Source organism: Nomascus leucogenys, chromosome 13 (assembly GCF_006542625.1).
Source record: "Nomascus leucogenys isolate Asia chromosome 13, Asia_NLE_v1, whole genome shotgun sequence".
Taxonomy (NCBI): domain Eukaryota; kingdom Metazoa; phylum Chordata; class Mammalia; order Primates; family Hylobatidae; genus Nomascus; species Nomascus leucogenys.
The window spans coordinates 27,865,243-27,885,122 of NC_044393.1; the positions used below are offsets into that span (position 1 = coordinate 27,865,243).

Genomic DNA, 19,880 nt, shown 5'->3' on the forward strand with positions numbered 1-19,880 from the left:
CCAACTCTGAAGCTCAGGCCACAAGGACCAATGGCGCCACCTTCAGAAGGCTGAGATGCTGTCACAGAGGGCAAAAAATTGCTCCACTGGGGCACCAGAAGGTAGGATGAGGATAAATGGCTGGAAGTTACAGGGGTAGAGGCAGAGACTGTGGCTCTCCTGGATAAGGTGCTTGCTAGGGATCGAGACTATTATTTGATGACTTGGGATGGCTACAAGGAGTGACATCCACCAGGCCTGGGCTATGCTGGCAGGGGCTACAGGCCACCTCTGGGAGGGATGCTGAGACCTGACCATTTGGTCCAGCCACCTGTCTTTCCCAAGCTCATGGTCCTGACTAAACACCACACACTTGGCTGCCTGTATGTGTTCCGATCCCTTTAGTCATGAGAGACAGGCCTCCCAGCCAGGCTGGGGCTCCTGGGGGACAGCCTGAAGCCCAGGCAGAGGATCTGTCAGCCCCCCGAGGACTGCACTCTGTCTGTGTGCCTGCCTGTTTGTCTCCAACTGACAGAACCTACGGGAAGAATTCCTCGAGCCCCCTCCTGCAGAGTCAGCTGGCATCCCTGGGCCCAGCTGCCTGCTGTCATGGCAACAGGCTCAGCTACAGCTTTTCAGCCAGGGGACCAGGGAGTTCAGGAGAGACCAACCAAGGGGGAGGGGTCCTGGGTGGAGGCATCTCCGCCTCGAGGCCCCAGGTCTCCAACTGCTCAGGCTGCCTTGCTGAGGCCATCTACCACCCCCTTCTGCCATTTGGGAGCTGCCCCATCCCTTCCCGACATGCTTTCTGTCTCTGGGCCAGAAAGGACAGGTTGTTGGCCTGCTCATCTGCCTTCACCCCAGGCCTTGAAAAGAGCACAGGATGGTGTTAGAAGACCAGGGCTCAAGACCTGGCTCAGCCAACATTTGGCTCTGTGACCTCAGGTAATAACTGCCTCTCTCTGGGCCTCTGAGGAAAGGGTTGGTGCTTACTGAAGACTACACCATTCCTGGACAGAAGGCTGGCTGTTTCCAGCCCATCTGCTTGTCCTTTGTCCTAGATGGCTCTGCAGGTCCCTTCTAGAGCTGACATCCTGAATGTATTTATGATTCCTCTGCTAACTTGCTGTGTGACTCTGCACAGTTGTTTCTCTTCTCTGGGCCTTAGACTTGTCCTTCCCGCTCTGGCTTTTCCCAAGATCTGCCAATGTGAAGTACATGGACTCCTGGATCTGAATGCATTTTCTTTTTTCTTTTTTTTCTTTTTTTGAGATGACATTTTGCTCTGTTGCCCAGGCTGGAGTGCAGTAGTGTGATCTCAGCTCACTGCAACCTCTGCCTCCCGGGTCCAAGAGAATTGCTTGAGGCAGTCCCAGTGCCTCAGCCTCCCGAGTAGCTGGGATTACAAGCACCCGCCACCACGCCCAGCTAATTTTTGTATTTTTTTCAGTAGAGACAGGCTTTTCCCATGTTGGCCAGGATGGTCTCAAACTCCTGACCTCAAGTGATCCACCCGCCTCAGCCTCGCAAAGTGTTGGGATTACAGGGGTGAGCCACAACGCCTGGCCTGAAATGCACTTTCCAAAGGAGGAGAGAGCAATACAAAGGGGGCTCTCATGGCCTGGAATCCCCTTACCCACCCACCTCCCCAAACACAACCAGCCACTCACTCCGGATCTGCTTCTTGATCTCCTTGGAGGGGTCCAGCCAGTTCTAAAAGAAAAGATAGAGATCTTCAGAGGGAAGACGCAGGAAAGAACCTGACTGGGCTGGGAGAGAGAAATATCCTGAAATGGCCGGTCAGCAGCCCCTTGTGGGGAACGCCCTTCCTTGGCTAAGCCTCTTGCTTCCTTTTCCTTGGGACTAGGAGGTAAGGGGAATGGGGCCAGGATTCACCACCAGGCTTGGACCCAGTGCCCCGGAGCTGCCACTGCCCTGAGGCAGTCCCAGTGAGCAGGTGATGCACCTGCAATGGGACTGGCAGGAAGAAGGAAACTCAGAGCCTCCCAAGGGTGGGGAGAGGCTCTAGCAGGGAGCTCCTCAGCTCCCCCAGCAACGCTAGCAGCCCAAATTCTCATCTGGGGGTGACCTGTATGTCACCAAGAAATGGCTGAGACAGGGAACCGCAGGTGGATAGGGCTGGCTGAGCCTTGGGGACATGCAAACAGAAGATGCTTAATGATTTGAGCACTAATGGATGCTGTGGGGGGTGGCCAGGATTACAGGGGCCTAACGGAAGAGCAGGTCCCACCCTGCTCCCTAGCCCAGGTACCTTCTGGCTGTCGGCATCACAGAAGGTCAGGCCGAAGTAGTCCTTCTCTAGGAGGTTGAGGTGTTCACAGACCAGGTCAAACAGCACCTGGCCCCGGCCATGTTTCTAAGGAGGGAAGCAGAGAAGCTGTGAGGCTGAAGCACACCCCAGGGTGAGGCTGGGAGATACCCTCGGCTCCACCAGCACAACTCAAAAACCCCAAGGGCCTTTTGGCGTCTGGACAGGAATGCAGTGCTCCTGCCACCCACTTGGCTCTGCCCTCTGAGTCCTAAGGGATCCTCGGGGTGGCAACAATGGCCACCTCCTTGATGGCCTTCTTCCAAGTTCTGGTGGGGGTTTCTGGACCTTGAGCTTGCTTGGGAAGAAGTTGAAATGAAAGGCATAGGAAGTGACGGCTTTCTCCTTCCTTTTTAGTGATTAGGAGAAGGAGGCTAACTTAGACCGAAGGAGCAGAAAACCTAGTCCTAAGCTTTGGGTGTGAGAGGAAGAGAAGCCGCCCCTGGAATAAGACAGAAGCGGGCAGGGGGAGAAGGGGAGGGCTTGGGACTCAGGGTCGCAGTGTGACCCTCCCTTCCCTGAGTGAAATCCAGGGCAGCCCAGGCTAGCCCACCACTCCCTTCCCCACAGCCAGTGAGGTTTCACAGAGGCTCATGGGGCCTCCATCAGCTTCTGCTGGAAGTACCATTGTTAGGGCCAGGTAGGTTCCTCCCACTCCTGTAGAGCTAGGCTTGGGCCTCTCTGAACCACCATTCAGAATGACGAAGCCGAGAACCCGACTGGGCACTCCAAACCCACAGGGGTAAAGATGAGCACCAATAAGGGGATCACATGGCAGGGGAACAGGAAGCAGTCACCACCCAAAGAGGCAGGGACTCTGGAGAGGGAGTGAGACCCCTGTAAGGTTTGGCTGGGCCCTCGGGACCAAGCCTGACAAGGAATTCCTGAACCTGGAGATCATCAGAGAGAGAGGACCTGGCCTCAGTCAAACGCTTTGTGCACTTCTAGGACAGGCAGAAATGGCATCTTGGGGCCCATCAAGGTAGGAGAGAGGACATAGAAGACAGCCCTTTCCTTTGTCTCAGGAGCAGGGAAGGTGAAATCTTTCTATAGACAAAATACATACACAGTCGGGTGCAGTGATTCATGCCTGTAATCCCAGCACTTTGGGAGGCCAAGGCAGGCAGATCACTTGAGGCCAGGAGTTTGAGACCAGCCTGGGCAACATGGTGAAACCCTGTCTCTACTAAAAATACAAAAATTAGCCGGGTATGGTGGCGGGCACCTGTAATCCCAGCTATTCAGGAGGCTGAAGCAGGAGAATTGCTTGAACCTGGGAGTTCGAGGTTGCAGGGAGCCAAGATCGCACCACTGCACTCCAGCCTGGGCAACAGAGCAGGACTCTATCTCAACAACAACAACAACAACAACAAAAAGAAAGAAAGAAAGAAAAAATACATGCACATAAAAACAAAACAAAACAAAACCCTATAGAGAAGAGGGACTCAGCTTCCCAGCGCTCAGGAGTAAGTCACATCCCTAAAATCAGGGTATGGGAGAGAAAAGGGGACAGCTCCTATAAATCTCAGTAGCAAGGACACCCTCTGAGCCCTTTCACACATGCGGAGAAGGGCCAAGAATGCTGCCTCGGCAGGGGTAGAACCTCTAAGGGCTCACAGAGGAGGCAAGCGAGAGCTCAGAATTAGGGCGGGAGTCAGAACCTATACAGGAAAAGGAGACCTAAATGTGAGGCCAGGAGGGCCAACCCTAGAAGGAGGCATCTGCTATGTCACCACCATGGGGCAGGGCCATACCACAGGGTTTCTACACAGCCTGGGTGACATCCTCCCAATGGGCCGCCTCCCTGTGATGGGGTGATGGGCTTGCCATAGAACCCTCAGGTGACTAGTTTGTCCTGGAGACTTGAGATGGTGCCCTGGACAGGGATATTCACTAGGAAGGGAGGAGCCCTCTCTCCACCCAGTATATAAAAATGATTCTAATGTAAATGTCAGTCTCTCCTGGGTGAATAGGGGAGCCCAGTTCCCAGGTCTACTGTTTGTAGATCAGCCCTTACATGGTGGCATTCTTGCCAAGGTATAGTCACCCTGCAAAATCTTCCCCTGGTGCCAGCCCTGTACCTCGTCTAATTCTATTTGCAATCATAACCACTCTCTCCAGGCTTTGGTGCCACCATCTGTACAAAGGAGCTCCAAGCCAGGTCATCTCTCTGGACACTGTGGCTGGTCCAGGACTCCTCTGGTTTGGCCCAGGCTGGGTACACACAGGAGACTGCCCTGGACCTGAGGCTGGCCGACCGGGGACGGGACATATGGCACTCAGTGCTCCCCTACCTCCACCTCACACTCATACTCGGAGGCATCAAGCAGAGTGACCCGGCAGATGGCACTCTTGTATTTCTTGGCAATCTTCTGGGGCGATTTCTGGGCCTTGCTGGGTGTGGTCCTCTCCGACAGGCCATCGGCCTCACTGTAGTCCTTCTCCTCCATGTCTAGGCTCTGCAGGACCAAGCAAGGGAATAGTTTGCCCAGTGAGTTTTAAGCCATGGCCTTTTATATAAGTAAGAAGCAATATGGAGGCATCTGGGGCCAAGACAGACCCCAGAATGAAAGTCACTGCCATCTGAGACCCACAGGGCAACTAGGGTCTATGGCTGGTGTGTACACGAGGAGAGCCAGGGCTTCCATGCACAATGGGTGGCCTCATGTGAGGGGTCCCCATCTTCCCTGCAGGCTACTGCTGCCATAGCCATCCTCTGAGGCAGGAGCATCCCATGAAACCAAAGCCAGTGGCCAGAGCTGCCCTGTCTCCCTAGAGCAGCACATGACTCATCACAGCATCCATCTGGTCTCCTTCTTTTTGTCTGTCACTGGATCTAGCAGGAGTCTGGGAGCTGTGTACTGAGTTAAAGGAGAGGAGAAAGGCCAGAGACCTGCCCCGCCGCCGCCCGCCCCGGGTCCTAACTCCACTGCTGACGCCCTCAGTGATCCTGGCCAAGTCCCTGCCCCCTCCAGGCCTGTCATGAATTAAGGAAGGTGTTAATTAGATGACGAGGTGAGTCTGTTGTAGCTTTAGGGCAATGGGTTTTGCTCTGGGGTTACATGGGGCTGGCCAAGCTAGAACAGACAGGTTCAGGGGTAGGAAAATAAATGGAAAGAACTCAGGCTTCAAAATCAGATCTAGATTTGTCTTCACCTCTGTTACTTTATGGCAATGTGACTTTGGATAACTCATTTTATCCTGCTGGTGCTCAGTTTCCCCAAGTGTAAAATGGGGGAGTTAGTAGCTACCCTCTTTAGTCTGAGAGAATAAAATTTTAAAATGACCACAATGGGCCAAGCGTGGTGGCTCACACCTGTAATCCCAGCACTTTGGGAGGCCAAGGTGGGAGGATCACTTGAGCCTAGGAGTTTGAGACCAGTCTAGGCAGCATAGCGAGACCTCATCTCCACTGAAAGTTAAAAAAAAAAAAAAAAAATTATGGCCAGGCGCAGTGGCTCACACCTGTAATCCCATCACTTTGGGAGTCCGAGGCAGGTGGATCACCTGAGCTCAGGAGTTTGAGACCAGCCTGGCCAATATGGTGAGACTCTGTCTCTACTAAAAATATAAAAATTAGCCAGGTGTGGTGGTGCATGCCTGTAATCCCAGTTACTAAGGAGGCTGAGGCAGGAGAATTGCTTGAACCCGGGCGGCAGAGGTCGCAGTGAGCCAAGAGTGCAGTGGCACCACTGCACTGGGTGACAGGGCGAGACTCCAAGTCAATAAAAAAAAAAGTTAAAACAATTAGCCAGGTGTGGTGGTGCATGCCTGTTGTCCCTGCTACTCAGGAGGCTGAGGCAGGAGGATTGCTTGAGCCTGGGAGATTGAGGCTGCACTCCAGCCTGGGCAACAGAGTGAGACCTGTCGCAAAAAAGAAAATAAAATAACTACAATGCTCCCAGTACAGTGCTTGGCATGTAACGGGTCACTAACAAATCTTAGTTTCCTTCTTTCCTCCCTCCTGAAAAAATACTGGGGCCCTAAGAACTGGACCTGGAGGATGGTCTGGGCAGGAAAGGGACGCCCATGCTCTCGGGCACACACCTGTTCAGCAGGCCGCGTGTCCTGCTGGGATGGATGCTTCTCATTGGAGATGGCCTCTGGGTGGCCGTGGCCTGCAGGGGTCACAGGGATGGTCACAGCGGCGGCGGCCTCGGGCTGCTGCGGGGCCTCCTCCTGAGCTTTCTTCACCTCAGAGTCGGGGCCTGTCTCTGTTGTCATGGTGACCAGCACGCCTGCATTGGCATGAAGGAGATCATGTGACAGGGAGGGACAGCAATGGTATGACAGCAAGAAGGGGCAGGAACCACACGCAGAGAGAGACAGATGGAGGCAAACGGACAAAGAGTCACAGGGCAAAGGGAGGAGGGAGGGAGAGACAGAGGAAGTGGGGAGGAGGGAGGGTCATGGGAGGTGAGGGGTTAGTGGCCGAGGTCACAGGCACCCCTCCCACCCCGTGTCTGCAGCTCTTCAGGGACTCTAATCTCTGGGCCTTTCATAGGGATGATGAGCCCTTCCAGGGAGCCCTGCTCTGCCAGGAGCACATGGGGCCACCAGTGACCGCCTCCAGGCAGGGCCCAAGCCAGGCTGTCTCTCCAGCCACCTCACCTGGCGCTTGGTAGACCCTCAGCAAAGCTGGATGCACAGAATTTAACTAAAAGAACCCTGGGTTCCAGACCTTTCCAGTGCTGAAGCTGGACACACCTCTTCATGCCCCAAGCTTCAATAATTCCTGCCCTGCTAACTTCACAGAATAGATCCAAAAAGAGAATGACAGGAAGAAACTCGAAACAAAACACAACACAACAAAACAAAAAAACGCACAGCCTTGACAATGTAAAAGTCAAAAGAACAGGCTCAGTCCCCGAGTTGGCCACAAATGAGGCAGTCACTTCACCTCTCTCAGACTCATCCAAAACATGAGCAACGTAGAGAAATGCTTTCCGGGATAAACTATTCTTGTCATTTTCCCCTTTCAGCAGTAAATGAGGAGATTTCAGAGAGTCAAGGACCCATTGCCCAGCTATTCTGCTGGAATAGGCAAGTTACAGAAAGAAAGAGAGAGAGAGAGAGAGAATGGCATGGTCTCATTTTTATGTTTGAAAAGCAAAACAGGCCAGGCGCAGTGGCTCATGCTTGTAATCCTAGCACTTTGGGAGGCCGGGGAGGGCGGATCACCTGAGGTTGGCAGTTCAAGACAACCTGGCCAACATGGTGAAACCCTGTCTCTACCAAAAATACAAAAATTAGCCAGGTGTGGTGGCGCACTTCTGTAATCCCAGCTACTCAGGAGGCTGAGGCAGGAGAATCGCTTGAACCTGGGAGGCGGAGGTTGCAGTAAGCTGAGATTGCACCACTGCACTCTAGCCTGGGCAACAGTGTGAGACTCCTTCTCCAAAAAAAAAAGAAAAGAAAAAAGAAAAACAAAACAGTAACCTCAACAACATATGTTTGTGTTTGCACACATTTAGTAAAAGGTCTGAAAGGATACTTACCAATGTTAAGAGAGGTTGGTAAGGCAGAAGTGGGTAAAGGAAAATGAAAGAGATACCTGGGAACCAGGTGACATAAGAGAGAAAACTTCACTTTTCACTTTATATGTTTTGGAACTACTTTTATCTTTTAAAATATGCACACATAGGCCAGGAGCAGCGGCTCATGCCTATAATCCCAGGATTTTGGGAGGCCAAGGCAGGCAGATCACCTGAGGTCAGGAGTTCGAGACTAGCCTGGCCAACATGGTGAAACCCCGTCTCTACTAAAAATACAAAAATTAGCTGGATGTGGTGATGCATGCCTGTAATCCCAGCTACTGGGGAGGCTGAAGCAGGAGAATCGCTTGAACCCAGGAGGCAGAGGTTTCACTGAGCCACTGCACTCCAGCCTGGGTGATAGAGTGAGACTCCATCTCAAAAAAATAAAATTAAATTAAAATAAATAAATAAAATATACATATGTACTTTTTTAAACGTACAACTTGGCTTTTTGGAAAGGTAGGGTGGCGGAGGGGCATCAGATGCACCCATTCCTGCCCCCAATCAACAGATCCTCAAAAAAAAGCTTTGAAGCTAAAACCAGGGAAATAGAAATGAGCAGGAACCCTCACCCCTGAGTCCAGGCCCTTCCTCTAAATCTATCATATTACATGAGAGAGATTCAGGCTAGACTGGCACGCCCTCTCCCCTGCACCATCCATCGTGGGAGACCTCTGATAGACAGACAGACAGACAGACAGACAGACACAGCATCCACCCTGGGCTAGCCAAGTGTTCCAGGTCCCCCGCCCCACACTTCCTTTTCATTTTTCGGTTTTTCTCCCTGCATCTCAGTGGGCATCAGCCTGGCCCAAAGCTAAGAGCACTGGCTAAAAAGCCAGGGACCCTGAGCATCCCACTCAGGCACAGGAGAGCTCTGGGGCCCTGAACATCCTCAGCCCCCCACAGAGTGGATAATGGCAGAAAGGCTTTTTACGTGGAGGCTTGGAGTACAAATGAGAGGGTTTGTTGTTACTGATGCTTCTATTAAGAAGGAAGATGAGGAGGAAGGGAAGGCCTGGGTCCCCATCACCTCCTCCACATCCAGAAATGCTTTCCACTCAAGCCACTACTCTGTGCCTTACGGGTATAACTTAAAGCCATAGTTAAATAAAGGCTCTCTGTCACTTACGGGACAATGAGTGCTGACTCCAGGCCAGGATACAAAGCAATGAGAGCTGCTCTAGGGGAGCCCACAGCCTTGGAAGGGTCCAAATGACACCAGTACACCGGGCTCAGGATCTTTTCTGAGCCTGCACTTAAGGATACTGGTCATAATGCCAGATAAGGCCTATAGGCAAGAACCCTTAAAATAACTGCCTGCAAAATAATTTTGCTTAAAAAGAAAAAAAAAAAAAGCATCACAGACTCATCTGTGTGTTTTCTGCTGTGAGATGCAGAATCCACATGACCCTTCGTGGGCCCAGACAGCCAGGAGACACTTCCACTCCTCCCTCTCTGATGGCCTCAATCTGATTTCAGCTCACACTCTCGGAACTTTTCCTGGGCCTGAGGTTTCTTGAAACAGCCAGGAAAGCAACCTTAAATAAATATCCCAGTCTTCCTCTGCCTGGGTCTCCAGCAGAGCCCGCTGGCAGCAAATGCCTGGCACTCCCAGAATGACAGAGAAGAGGAGCTGGATGCCTTTTGAGATAATTTTTGAGATAATTCAATCTACTCCTCTTCCTTTACAGGTGAGACCCAGTGAGCAAAAAAGATGACTGACAGTCATTTCCTCAGAAACCAGGTTTCCCTGGTTCCTCCGCCCACTCTCCTCCCTCCCCAGCCTCCAGACTCCCCAGATCCTAACTCTAGGTCTGCCTTCTCTCCACTGTACTTGGCTGCCTCAAGCAAACCCCAACAGAACCCCCCAAAGGAGAAAGTACTCAGGCTCAGGCTGGACACCAAGGACGTGGCAGGAGCCACCTCTGCATTCCATGGCCAGGGGCTAGTGAGAGAAATGATGGCTTATCCACTCTAGAGAGTTAAAGAAAAAAACGTCAAAAATCATGGAAAAGATTTGAGTAAAAAAGCATGATACACAACAGTTTGTACGGATTAGCTCTATGTTAATGAATACACATGCACAGATACAGAAAATTCAGCAAAGTATTAACTATAGTTATTTCTGGGTGGTGGGAAGACAGATTATTATTTTTTCTTCTGTTTAACTGTAGTTCTTGGTTTTGCTACTATACTTGGAGATTCCTTGAATGAGTTTAAGTTAGAGGTCAAAAAAGAAATTTTTCTGAGGCACATGGCTTGGTATGGCAGTATGAGAAGGAGATAAAATCTGTTTAAACCTCTTAAAAATTTATAAATCAAAAATAACATCTTTAAAAAAAATCTATGATGAAACCTTTATTTCACAAATCCAAGGATAACAGCATGGTTCTCTCACTAGGCCACAGAAAGGGAGCCAAGGGCCTGGCCCTGGCTCTGACATAGCTTGTCATGTGGGCATGGTTCCGCCCAGGCCCAGGTGAGCACAGACTGATGGAGCCTGCTGTGCGGCTAGGCCGGGCCAGGCACTGTAGTGGCCCCTGGAGGGAAGCACGTGCTGTTTCCCGAGGAGCTGGCTGCAGTGTGGGAAGAGGATGCTCACCCAGGAAATGGCTAAACACTCATGCAGGAGATGATTTGGATTTGCCATGTATGTTTCAGCCTCTCAGCAGAGTCTGGGGACCTGGTGATATGGACTATAGCCTGGAGTTCCCAAAGGAAGCTTCTAGGGTGGGGAGGTGAAGGTGGAATTAGGTGTTGAAAAAAGGGAGCCATTTAGACAGGAGATGCAGGGAGAGCATTTGAGCTGAGTCACCATGTGGGCAAATGCCCAGAGATGGGAAGAAGGGGGTTGGGCAGGGGATAGAGAGGAGACCTTGACACTCTGGCACTTCAGAGTGAGAAGCCTATAGAGGTGAGCACCAAACAGCCTGGAAGGAGGAACTGGTTGGAGCTTGGGAGGAGTGACGGGGCTGGGAGCCTTGCAAGAGTCAGAAGCATCTCTGTGCAGGAGAAGGACAGAGATCCCAACACTAAGCGCTGCTGCCAGCCAGGCTCAGGGCTAGAGACTTCATACAGTCATTCATGGACCTCTTGAAGGGAGGTAGAGCAGGCGGCCCTGTGGCTCAGTGCTTCACAGCACAGGCTTTGGAGTCAGGCAGACCCAGATCCAAAGCCTAGTGCCAATGCTTGCTCACTCTGTGACCTTGGACAAGTGACTTCAATTTTCTGAGCCTGAGTTGCCACTTTTTTTTTTTTTTTTTTGAGACAGAGTCTTGCTCTGTCACCTAGACTAGAGTGTAGCGATTTCAGCCCACTGCAACCTCTGCCTCCTGGGTTCAAGCGATTTCTCCTGCCTCAGCCTACCAAGTAACTGGGATTACAGGTGACCGCCACCGCAGCCAGCTAATTTTTCTATTTTTAGTACAGACGGGGTTTCACCATCTTGGCCAGGCCGGTCTCGAACTCCTGACTTCATGATCCACCCGCCTCAGCCTCCCAAAGTGCTAGGATTACAGGCATGAGCCACCATGCCTGGCCCTGAGTTGCCTGTTTTATAAAACAGAGACACTCCTCCCTCCCTCTCAGGATGGCGAAGGAGATTTAGGAAAATAACACAGAGAAAGCCCTTAGTGGCCCGGTGTGGTGGCTCACACCTGTAATCCCAGTACTTTGGGAGGCCGAGGCGGGCAGATCACAAGGTCAGGAGATAGAGACCATCCTGGCCAACATGGTGAAACCCTGTCTCTACTAAAAACACAAAAATTAGCTGGGCATGGTGGCATGTGCCTGTAATCCTAGCTACTCGAGAGGCTGAGGCAGGAGAATGGCTTGAACTGGGGAGTCGGAGGTTGCAGTGAGCCGAGATCATGCCACTGCACCCCAGCCTGGCAACAGAGCAAGACTCCATCTAAAAAAAAAAAAAAAAGCACTTAGCATGGTATATACCCAATAAAACAAGCCTGAGACGTAGGGTCTATAATTACCAGCAGTAATGGGAAGCTGCAGTGAGGAGGGGCCTGAGAACAGGAGTTCAGAAGTGTCCACCCACAACAAATGGAGAAAGAGATGTTTCTAAGAGACAGAGGCCAGCAGGGCCAGACTGATGACACTAACATATGAAAAGCCTAATGCACAGGATTAGAAAAGAGAAAGGTCAGCCAGAGAAGTAAATGCTGACAGCGCCCATACTTGCTCTGTCTAGGGGAAAGGGACTCAGTGAGGCCAGGGATGCTTGCCTGGGCTGGGGCTGGCCCAGCAGACTGTCAGCATCTGAGGCTCTTCAACACCCTAACCACCCTCTGGCTCCTCTAGCTCACCTTCCAGGGTCACTCAGCAGCCTTCTCACCTGTGGCTGTTTATCCAGGTGGCCTGCAGGGAGAGGGTGTCCTAGCCCAGATGAGGCAATATCCACTCAGCCTGGCAGTGAAACCACTCCTTAAAAATGAATCAACTGATAGCCGGTTTATACATCAGGCCCTCTAACCAGGGTTAGCATGAGTCAGCATCTCTGAGTCCAGTAACTTGGATTTGCTCCTTTTCTCCATCACCATTGCAACTGCATAAATCTAAGCCACTATCAGCTTGTTCCAGGAGAGCTGCCCCAGCCTGCTCCATGGTCTCCCTGTGACCACTTGGGCCCTCCTAGAGTTTACTATCCACAAAGCAGCCATAAGAATCTTTCCAAAACTCTCAATGGACACCCTCTTTATTTATTATTCATTATTATTGTTATTATTATTATTATTATTATTGGAGATGGAGTCTCGCTCTGTGGCCCAGGCTGGAGTGCAGTGGCATGATTTCGGCTCACTATAACCTCCACCTACTGGATTCAAACAATTCTCCTGCCTCAGCCTCCCGAGTAGCTGAGACTACAGGCACCCACCACCATGCCCAGCTAATTTTTGTATTTTTAGTAGAGATGGGGGTTTCACCATGTTGCCCAGGGTGGTCTTGAACTCCTGAGCTCAGGCAATCCGCCCGCCTCGGCCTCCCAAAGTGCTGGGATTACAGGCATGACCCACCTCGCCCAGCCGGATGCCCTCTTTAAAACCCCCAAGGGCCTCCCATTAAAATAAAACACAAACTCTTTATCAAAGCTACAGACCTCTGTGTATGGCTGTTGCCCATCTTTTCGGCATCAGCTCCCACCACTACTGGTCTCCTATTCCCTCCCCACGCTGCCACCATCACCATGAGCCTGTCACATTGGCTTTCCGTCTGTTTTTTGACCGTGCAAGGCTTTGGGGCTTTGTCCTTAATGATTGTCTGTAATGTTCCCTCTGCATGGACAGCTTGGCAGCTCCCACCTTCAGATTGTGAATCCGTGTGCCCCTTGACCACCCTGTCTAATTTATTTAGGTCCCTTCCCCTGTTTTTTTGGTTACAGCATGCTAGATTGTTTTGTTTTTGTTTCATTTTGCCATTTTAACCATTGTTAAGGGTAACAATTCAGAGGCATTAATTACATTCACAATGTTGTGCAAAAATCACCACTATCTATTTCCAAAAATTCTTATCACCCCAAACAGAAACTTCGAATCCATTAAGCAAGCATCTGGGTTGGGTGGTTGGTTTTCTTTTTCTTTTTTTTTTTTGGAGACAGTCTCGTTCTGTTGCCCAGACTGGAGTGCAGTGGCGTGATCTCAGCTCACTGCAACCTCCACCTCCCAGGTCCAAGCAATTCTCCTGCCTCGGCCCCCCCCCAGTAGATGGGACTACAAGCGCACACAGCCACGCCCAGCTAATTATTTTGTATTTTAGTAGAGATTGGGTTTCATCGTGTTGCCCAGGATGATCTTGAATTCTTGAGCTCAGCCAATCCGCTCACCTTGGCCTCCCAAAGTGCTAGGATTACAGGTGTGAGCCACCACACCCGGCTGGGTGGTTGGTTTTCATAGTAATTGTCACAAACTGATCTTCTATCACTGATTGATTTACTTATTTCTTTTTATCCCTCCTTCCAAAATGAACTCCATAAAGATAAGAATTTTGTCTCGTTAGTCATTATCCCCAGGGCTCAGCGCAGTTCTTGATAAATAAAAACAACATTATCATTTGTAGTCTGCTATTTGCTAAGCACTGATCTGAGTACTTTACATCAATGAACTCACTTCATCTTCACAATAACCTATAATGGGTAATAGGCAGTCTTATTATCCCTATTTTACAAAAGAAGAAACTGAAGCAGAAAAGTTAAGGAACTTGCCCCAGGTCACACAGCTAGTAAACAGCAGTGCCAGAATTCACATTCAGCAGATTTGGCATCAGATGGAGGGGTAGATGGATAAAAGGTTGAACACATGGATGACTGATGGATAGAACACAAAGAGACAACTTCTAGTTTACCCAACTGAGGATGGAGACCTGGGCTGCATTCACCTTGGGAGCCTTTGTGGCTACCAGCCAGCCTGCCTCTCCTGATGATTTATTTTATCTCAACACCTGATGTTTCCATCCAAAGTCCTGATATTATTCTCCTCATTTTACTAATGAGGATGCACACGCTCAAAGAGGCAAATGGATTTGTCCAAGGTCATAAGGCTGTGCCAGGTATCTCTGACTCCAGAGTTCTTCCCACTGTATGGCATTCCAGCAACCTCAGGGGGCTCACGCTGTACTGATTTCTCCCAGGGTTGGGGCTGGCTAAAGAAAGACTTCCCAAGATTGAAAAGGAAATATACTGGGAAGAGCTGAACTCAGAATCAGGACCACTGCTGCTTCAGTGCTTCCACTTCCGATCTGATCAGCTTTGGGCAGGTCACTTCCTCTTTCTTTTTTCTTTTTTGAGATGGATTCTCGCTCTGTCGCCCAGGCTGGAGTGCAGTGGCACAATCTTGGCTCACTGCAACCTCTGCCTCCCTGGTTCAAGCAATTCTCCTGCCTCAGCCTCCCGAGTAGCTAAGATTACAGGTGCATGCCACCACGCCCAGCTAATTTTTGTATTTTTAGTAGAGACAGGGTTTCACCATGTTGGCCAGGCTGGTCTTGATCTCCTGACCTCAGGAGATCCACCTGCCTTGGCCTCCCAAAGTGCTGGGATTACAAGTGTGAGCCACCACACCCGGCCACTTCCCCTTTCTGAGCATCAGTTTCCTCATGTGTCAAACAGGGATGAGAGACCCTGTCCTCCACATCAGAGGAAGGCCATGGAGATCAAGGCTATTATAGAGAATGGAAGGACTTTGAGATACAAAAGTTAACGTCCTGGGCCAGGCACGGTGGCTCATGCCTGTAATCCCAGCACTTTGGGAGGCCAAGGCAGGTGAGTCACTTGAGGCCGGGAGTTCAAGACCAACCTGGCCAACATGGTAAAACTTTGTTCCTAGAAAAAACAGAAAAATTAGCCAAGCGTGGTGGTGCGTGCCTGTAATCCCAGCTACCTGGGAGGCTGAGGCAGAAGAATTGCCTGAAACTGGGAGGCAGAGGTTGTAGTGAGCTCGATCGCACCACTGCACTCCAGCCTGGGCAACAGAGTGAGATTCTGTCTCAAAAATAAATAAAGAGCCGGGCGCAGTGGCTCACACCTGTAATCCCAGCACTTTGGGAGGCTGAGGGGGGTGGATCACCTGAGGTCAGGAGTTCGAGACCAGCCTAACCAACATGGTGAAGCCCTATCTCTACTAAAAATACAAAAATTAGCCAGGCATGGTGACATGCTCCTGTAGTCCCAGCTACTCGGGAGGCTGAGACAGGAGAATTGCTTGAACCTGGGCAGCAGAGGTTGCAATGAGCTGAGATCATGCCACTGCACTCCAGCCTGGAGACAGAGCAAGACTCCATCTCAAAAAAATAAAATTAGATAAATAAATAAAAAGTTAATATCCTGCTGGATACAGAGGAGACTATGTTATAGATGCTTATGACATGTACACAAGAAGCATGTCTTTGCATGCATAGGCACAGCAGTGAAACAACATGAGAACACACACAGCCACATGTATCGTGCAAGCAAGGCTGTCTCTTCTAAACCCTGCACACCGATGACACCAAAGACTGTTGCCCAGGTGTTCTTGGAAATTCTGAACCAGGTGAGAGAGGAGATGGGGGGCAGGGGAGGGAGGAGACACCAGAACACCAAGAGACTCCCAGGCAGAAAAAAAGTCTCTTGTTTTGAATGATGTTTTTAAAAATCAGTTACTAAGACAACTCTTTCTTTCTGGGAAGTCAGGGGACATGTCTCTCCCATCTCCCTACAACCATGTCGCCTGGGTTGTTAGTCTCCATGTGCACCCCCAGATCCATGACCTGCTTGAAGAAGCAGGAGGCTGGCCCATTGGACTGTCCCTTGAGCTCCCTTGCCTCCTGGCTTCTGGTTCCATTTGGCCAATAGAAGGCACTGGCAGGGGCCAGGCACAGTGGCTCACGCCTGTAATCCCGGCATTTTGGGAGGCCAAGGTGGGTGGATGACTTGGGGTCAGGAGTTTGAGACCAGCCTGGCCAACAAGGTGAAACGCTGTCTCTACTAAAAATATAAAAATTAACTGGGTGTGGTGGCAGGCGCCTGTAGTCCCAGCTACTAGGGAGGCTGAGGCAGACCTGGGAGGTGGAAGTTGCAGTGAGCCAAGATCATGCTACTGCACTCCAGCCTGGACAACAGAGAGAGACTCTGTCTTAAAAAAAATAATAAAGAAGAAGGCACTGGCAGGAATTCAGAAGGTGGAAGGAGAGAGATCCTGGGTGTATCTTCCCCAATTTCTCTCTCTGTGGTCCTGGTGGTGGCTGAGCCCCTCTGCGACAGCTCCCTGCCCACCTCTACCAGTCACGGAATTCAGGTAACACCATTTCCTCCTGCTCATTCAGGCCGAGAGCTGGTAATGCCTTCTGTCACTGTTAGTTGTGGGTGCCTCACCATCCCGTGTGGGTTCCCCTCACCATGCTCACACCTTTATTAACATCTCCTCAGGTGAAGCATCTGAGTAGAATTCTGTTTCCTGTCAGAATCTGACTGATCCACCACCTGATGCTCATTTAGGATGAGGGGAGCCTGAGAAGAGGCAGAATAGGCTAAGAAGTCAAGGAAGGCAAGGGAACCGTAAAGGAAGCCCCTTAACCTCTTTGTGCCTCAGTTTCTTCATCTGTAAAGTCATGATGATAAACTTACATACCTCACAGGCTTACTGTGAAAATGGAATCAGATCATGCCTGTAAAACACTAAACACGTACCAGAATATTAGAAATATTTGCTCCAGAAATATTACTCTCCAATTAAGTCCAAAGACTAAAATGTTAACAATAGCCTTCCCTTGGAGAAGGAAATAGGGGCCTTTTTCTCTGTATTTTTCAATTTTCTACTATGAGCATGTATTACTTTCGGAGTCAGAAAAGAAAAAAGAAGAATTACAAGAAAAAAATACCAGAAACAGTGCCTATTAGGGCTTATTCTTTCTCTCACTTGCTGGAGATGATGTGACTTCTCAAGGGGATTTTCCCAGTATGGAACACTCACTTCCTTGAGTGATAACGTCTGCATGGACGTGAATGAAAGGATGGAGGGTACAGGCTGAGAGAGCTGCCTCTGAGACCTCAGGCCACTTTCACAGCCAGGCCAAAAGGATCAAAAAGGGAGCTGGGTCTGCAGTCATCCTGTCTGGTGCTTGGATTTGTACATGGCAGTGGGGAAATGGCAATTTGTCAGAGGCTTGCAGTACCCACGGACACCACTTTAGACCAAACAATGTGAAAAGGCCACCACCCATCAGCCTTGGCTTCTTGCCCAAAAGCTTCATGGGCCACCGGGGAGCCTCAGGCTGATGTGCAGTGGTGGGCTGGGGACCACGTGACAGCACAGAACTGCAGAGTAACAGCATCAAAATGGAGAAATGCGTCCCATCTGGCCCATCTGGCCCATCCTGATGACGCTGCAGAAGGCAGAGAGAGACCTCCCGCTAGCAGGGTATCCTCTGAGAGCCGGGCAAAGTGCTGGCTGTCTTTTGGGCTTTATCTTATTTGAGCTGCACAAGGGCCACACGGAGTAGGTGAGCTTATTTCCCAGGTGGCTTAGTGGCCAAGGCCACATGGCTAGTCAGTTTCAAGGAGAGCCAGGACTAGGACTCAAGTCTGCTGGCTCACAGTCCAGTGCTCTCCCCACTCAATGCTGCTACATCCCACGACCTCCAACTTGCTGTAAGCCATATAACCAAAGCTACTGTTGCTCTGGATATAGAAATAATTATAGCAGTATCAATCCCTCCCACGTGCAGGGCACTTTACAATTTAAAGGATCTTTTTATAATCATTTCGCTTGGACCTCACCAATTAGCCACTGTTGAGAGTGGGCAGGAAACAGCAGTTACAGACATGGGCTTAGGAGCCAGAGCTGGAATCCTGATGCCACAGGCTTGGTGACCTTGGGCAGGTTACTTAACCTCTATTGAGAAGACTATCCCATGCATCTCCAAGGTGTACAGTGAGAATTAAATGAGATAGGCAGGGTGTGGTGGCTCACGCCTGTAATCTCAGCACTTTGGAAGGCCAAGGTGGGAGGATTGCTTGAGCCCAGGAGTTTAAGAGCAGTCTGGGCAACAGAGAGAGACACTGTCTTTACACTGCGCCACCCCCAAATTAGCTGGGCATGATGGGGTGCACCTGTAGTCCCAGCTACTCAGGAGGCTGAGGCAGGAGGATCACTAGAGCCTGGGAGTTTGAGGTCACAGTGAGCTGTGACTATGCCATTGCACTCCAGCCTGGGTGACAGAGTGACAGGCTGTCTTTAAAAAAACAAGAATAATGGCCAGGCGCAGTGGCTCATGCCTGTAATCCCAGCACTTTGGGAGGCCGAGGCAGGCAGATCACCTGAGGTCAGGAGTTCGAGACCAGCCTGGCCAACACAGTGAAACCCTGTCTCTACTAAAAATACAAAAATTAGCCAGGCAGGTGGCACGTGCCTGTAATCCCAGCTACTCGGGAGGCCGAGGCAGGAGAATTGCTTGAACCGGGGAGGTGGAGGTTGCAGTGAGCTGAGATCCTGCCATTGCACTCCAGCCTGGGCAACAGAGCAAGACTCCATCTCAAAAACAAAAACAAAAAAAACCCCAAAAAACAAACAAAAAAATAAGAATAAAATAAAAAGAAAAAATAAAAAACAGATAATGCACATGAAGCTTGCTCTAGCACAGTATCTGACATATGGTAGATACTCAGTGGCAGCAACGGCTCTGATCACCACCAGACAGATGGACAAACTGAGGTACAGAGAAGGTAAAAAGCTTGTCCAAGGACAGTCTGGGTGTGGGCAGCTGCACAGCCCAAGCAGCAGCTTAGAGCATCCTAAGATAATTTGAAAATTTCCTAGGAGAGCTCCATACTGGGTGGGTGAAAGAAGGGGTCTCCCTGGGACATCACCACCTTTTGAGGGTGACAGAGAGATGGCCTCCTCCAAGACCAGTCACCCCAGGCTCCAGTGAGAAGAGGAGGGAACAGGAGAAGGAAGAAGCAGCAGACCTTTGAGGGCAACTCTCACGGTCTCATGGTTTCTGACTCCTCTCACTTGATTTTCATTAATTGTCTAAATACTGTTAAGAGTTCAGTTAGCGTTACTTAGAATACCGTAAAATTGGAAACAACTTCAAATGTCAATCAACGGGGGCTGGCCAAATTAGCTAGGGTTTATCCATTAAAAATTTAATTATGAAAGTATAACATACCTATTGCAAAAATTTTTGAGATAGATTTTATATCTACTGACAAAAAAAGATGTCAATGTGTAGTTACATGCAAAATGCAAGTTGTAAAACAATAATGCAATGTATGATCCCATTTTGGTTTGTATGTTTATGTTGGTATAGAAAATATCCTGGAAGGATACACGACACGCTGTTATTAGCTATGACTGGAGAGTAGGATTTGTTTGGGGATCTAAGAGGAGAATATACTTTTTTTCTTTTCTTTTTTTTTTGTGACGGAGTCTCGCTCTGTCACCCAGGCTGGAGCGCAATGGAGCAATCTCGGCTCACTGCCCTGCAACCTCTGCCTTCCGAGTTCAAGAGATTCTCTTGCCTCAGCCTCCTGAGTAGCTGGGATTACAGGC

At 50.1% G+C, this 19,880-nt stretch overlaps 1 protein-coding gene across 26 annotated transcripts in view; it reads right to left on the reverse strand.

Moving 5' to 3' along the window:
* The window catches only part of EPB41L1 (erythrocyte membrane protein band 4.1 like 1), a 140,476-nt gene that overhangs the window by 52,844 nt on the left and 67,752 nt on the right, over nucleotides 1-19,880 (reverse strand). For all 26 annotated transcript variants that reach the window (XM_030826843.1, XM_030826838.1, XM_030826837.1 and 23 more), the window contains 4 exons: nucleotides 6,356-6,546; nucleotides 4,603-4,767; nucleotides 2,252-2,356; nucleotides 1,650-1,692 (listed from right to left, as the gene is read on the reverse strand). In XM_030826843.1, the coding sequence (XP_030682703.1) occupies nucleotides 1,650-1,692; nucleotides 2,252-2,356; nucleotides 4,603-4,767; nucleotides 6,356-6,532 (490 nt within the window). In that variant the 5' untranslated portion in view covers nucleotides 6,533-6,546. The remainder of the gene's footprint in view (nucleotides 1-1,649; nucleotides 1,693-2,251; nucleotides 2,357-4,602; nucleotides 4,768-6,355; nucleotides 6,547-19,880) is intronic.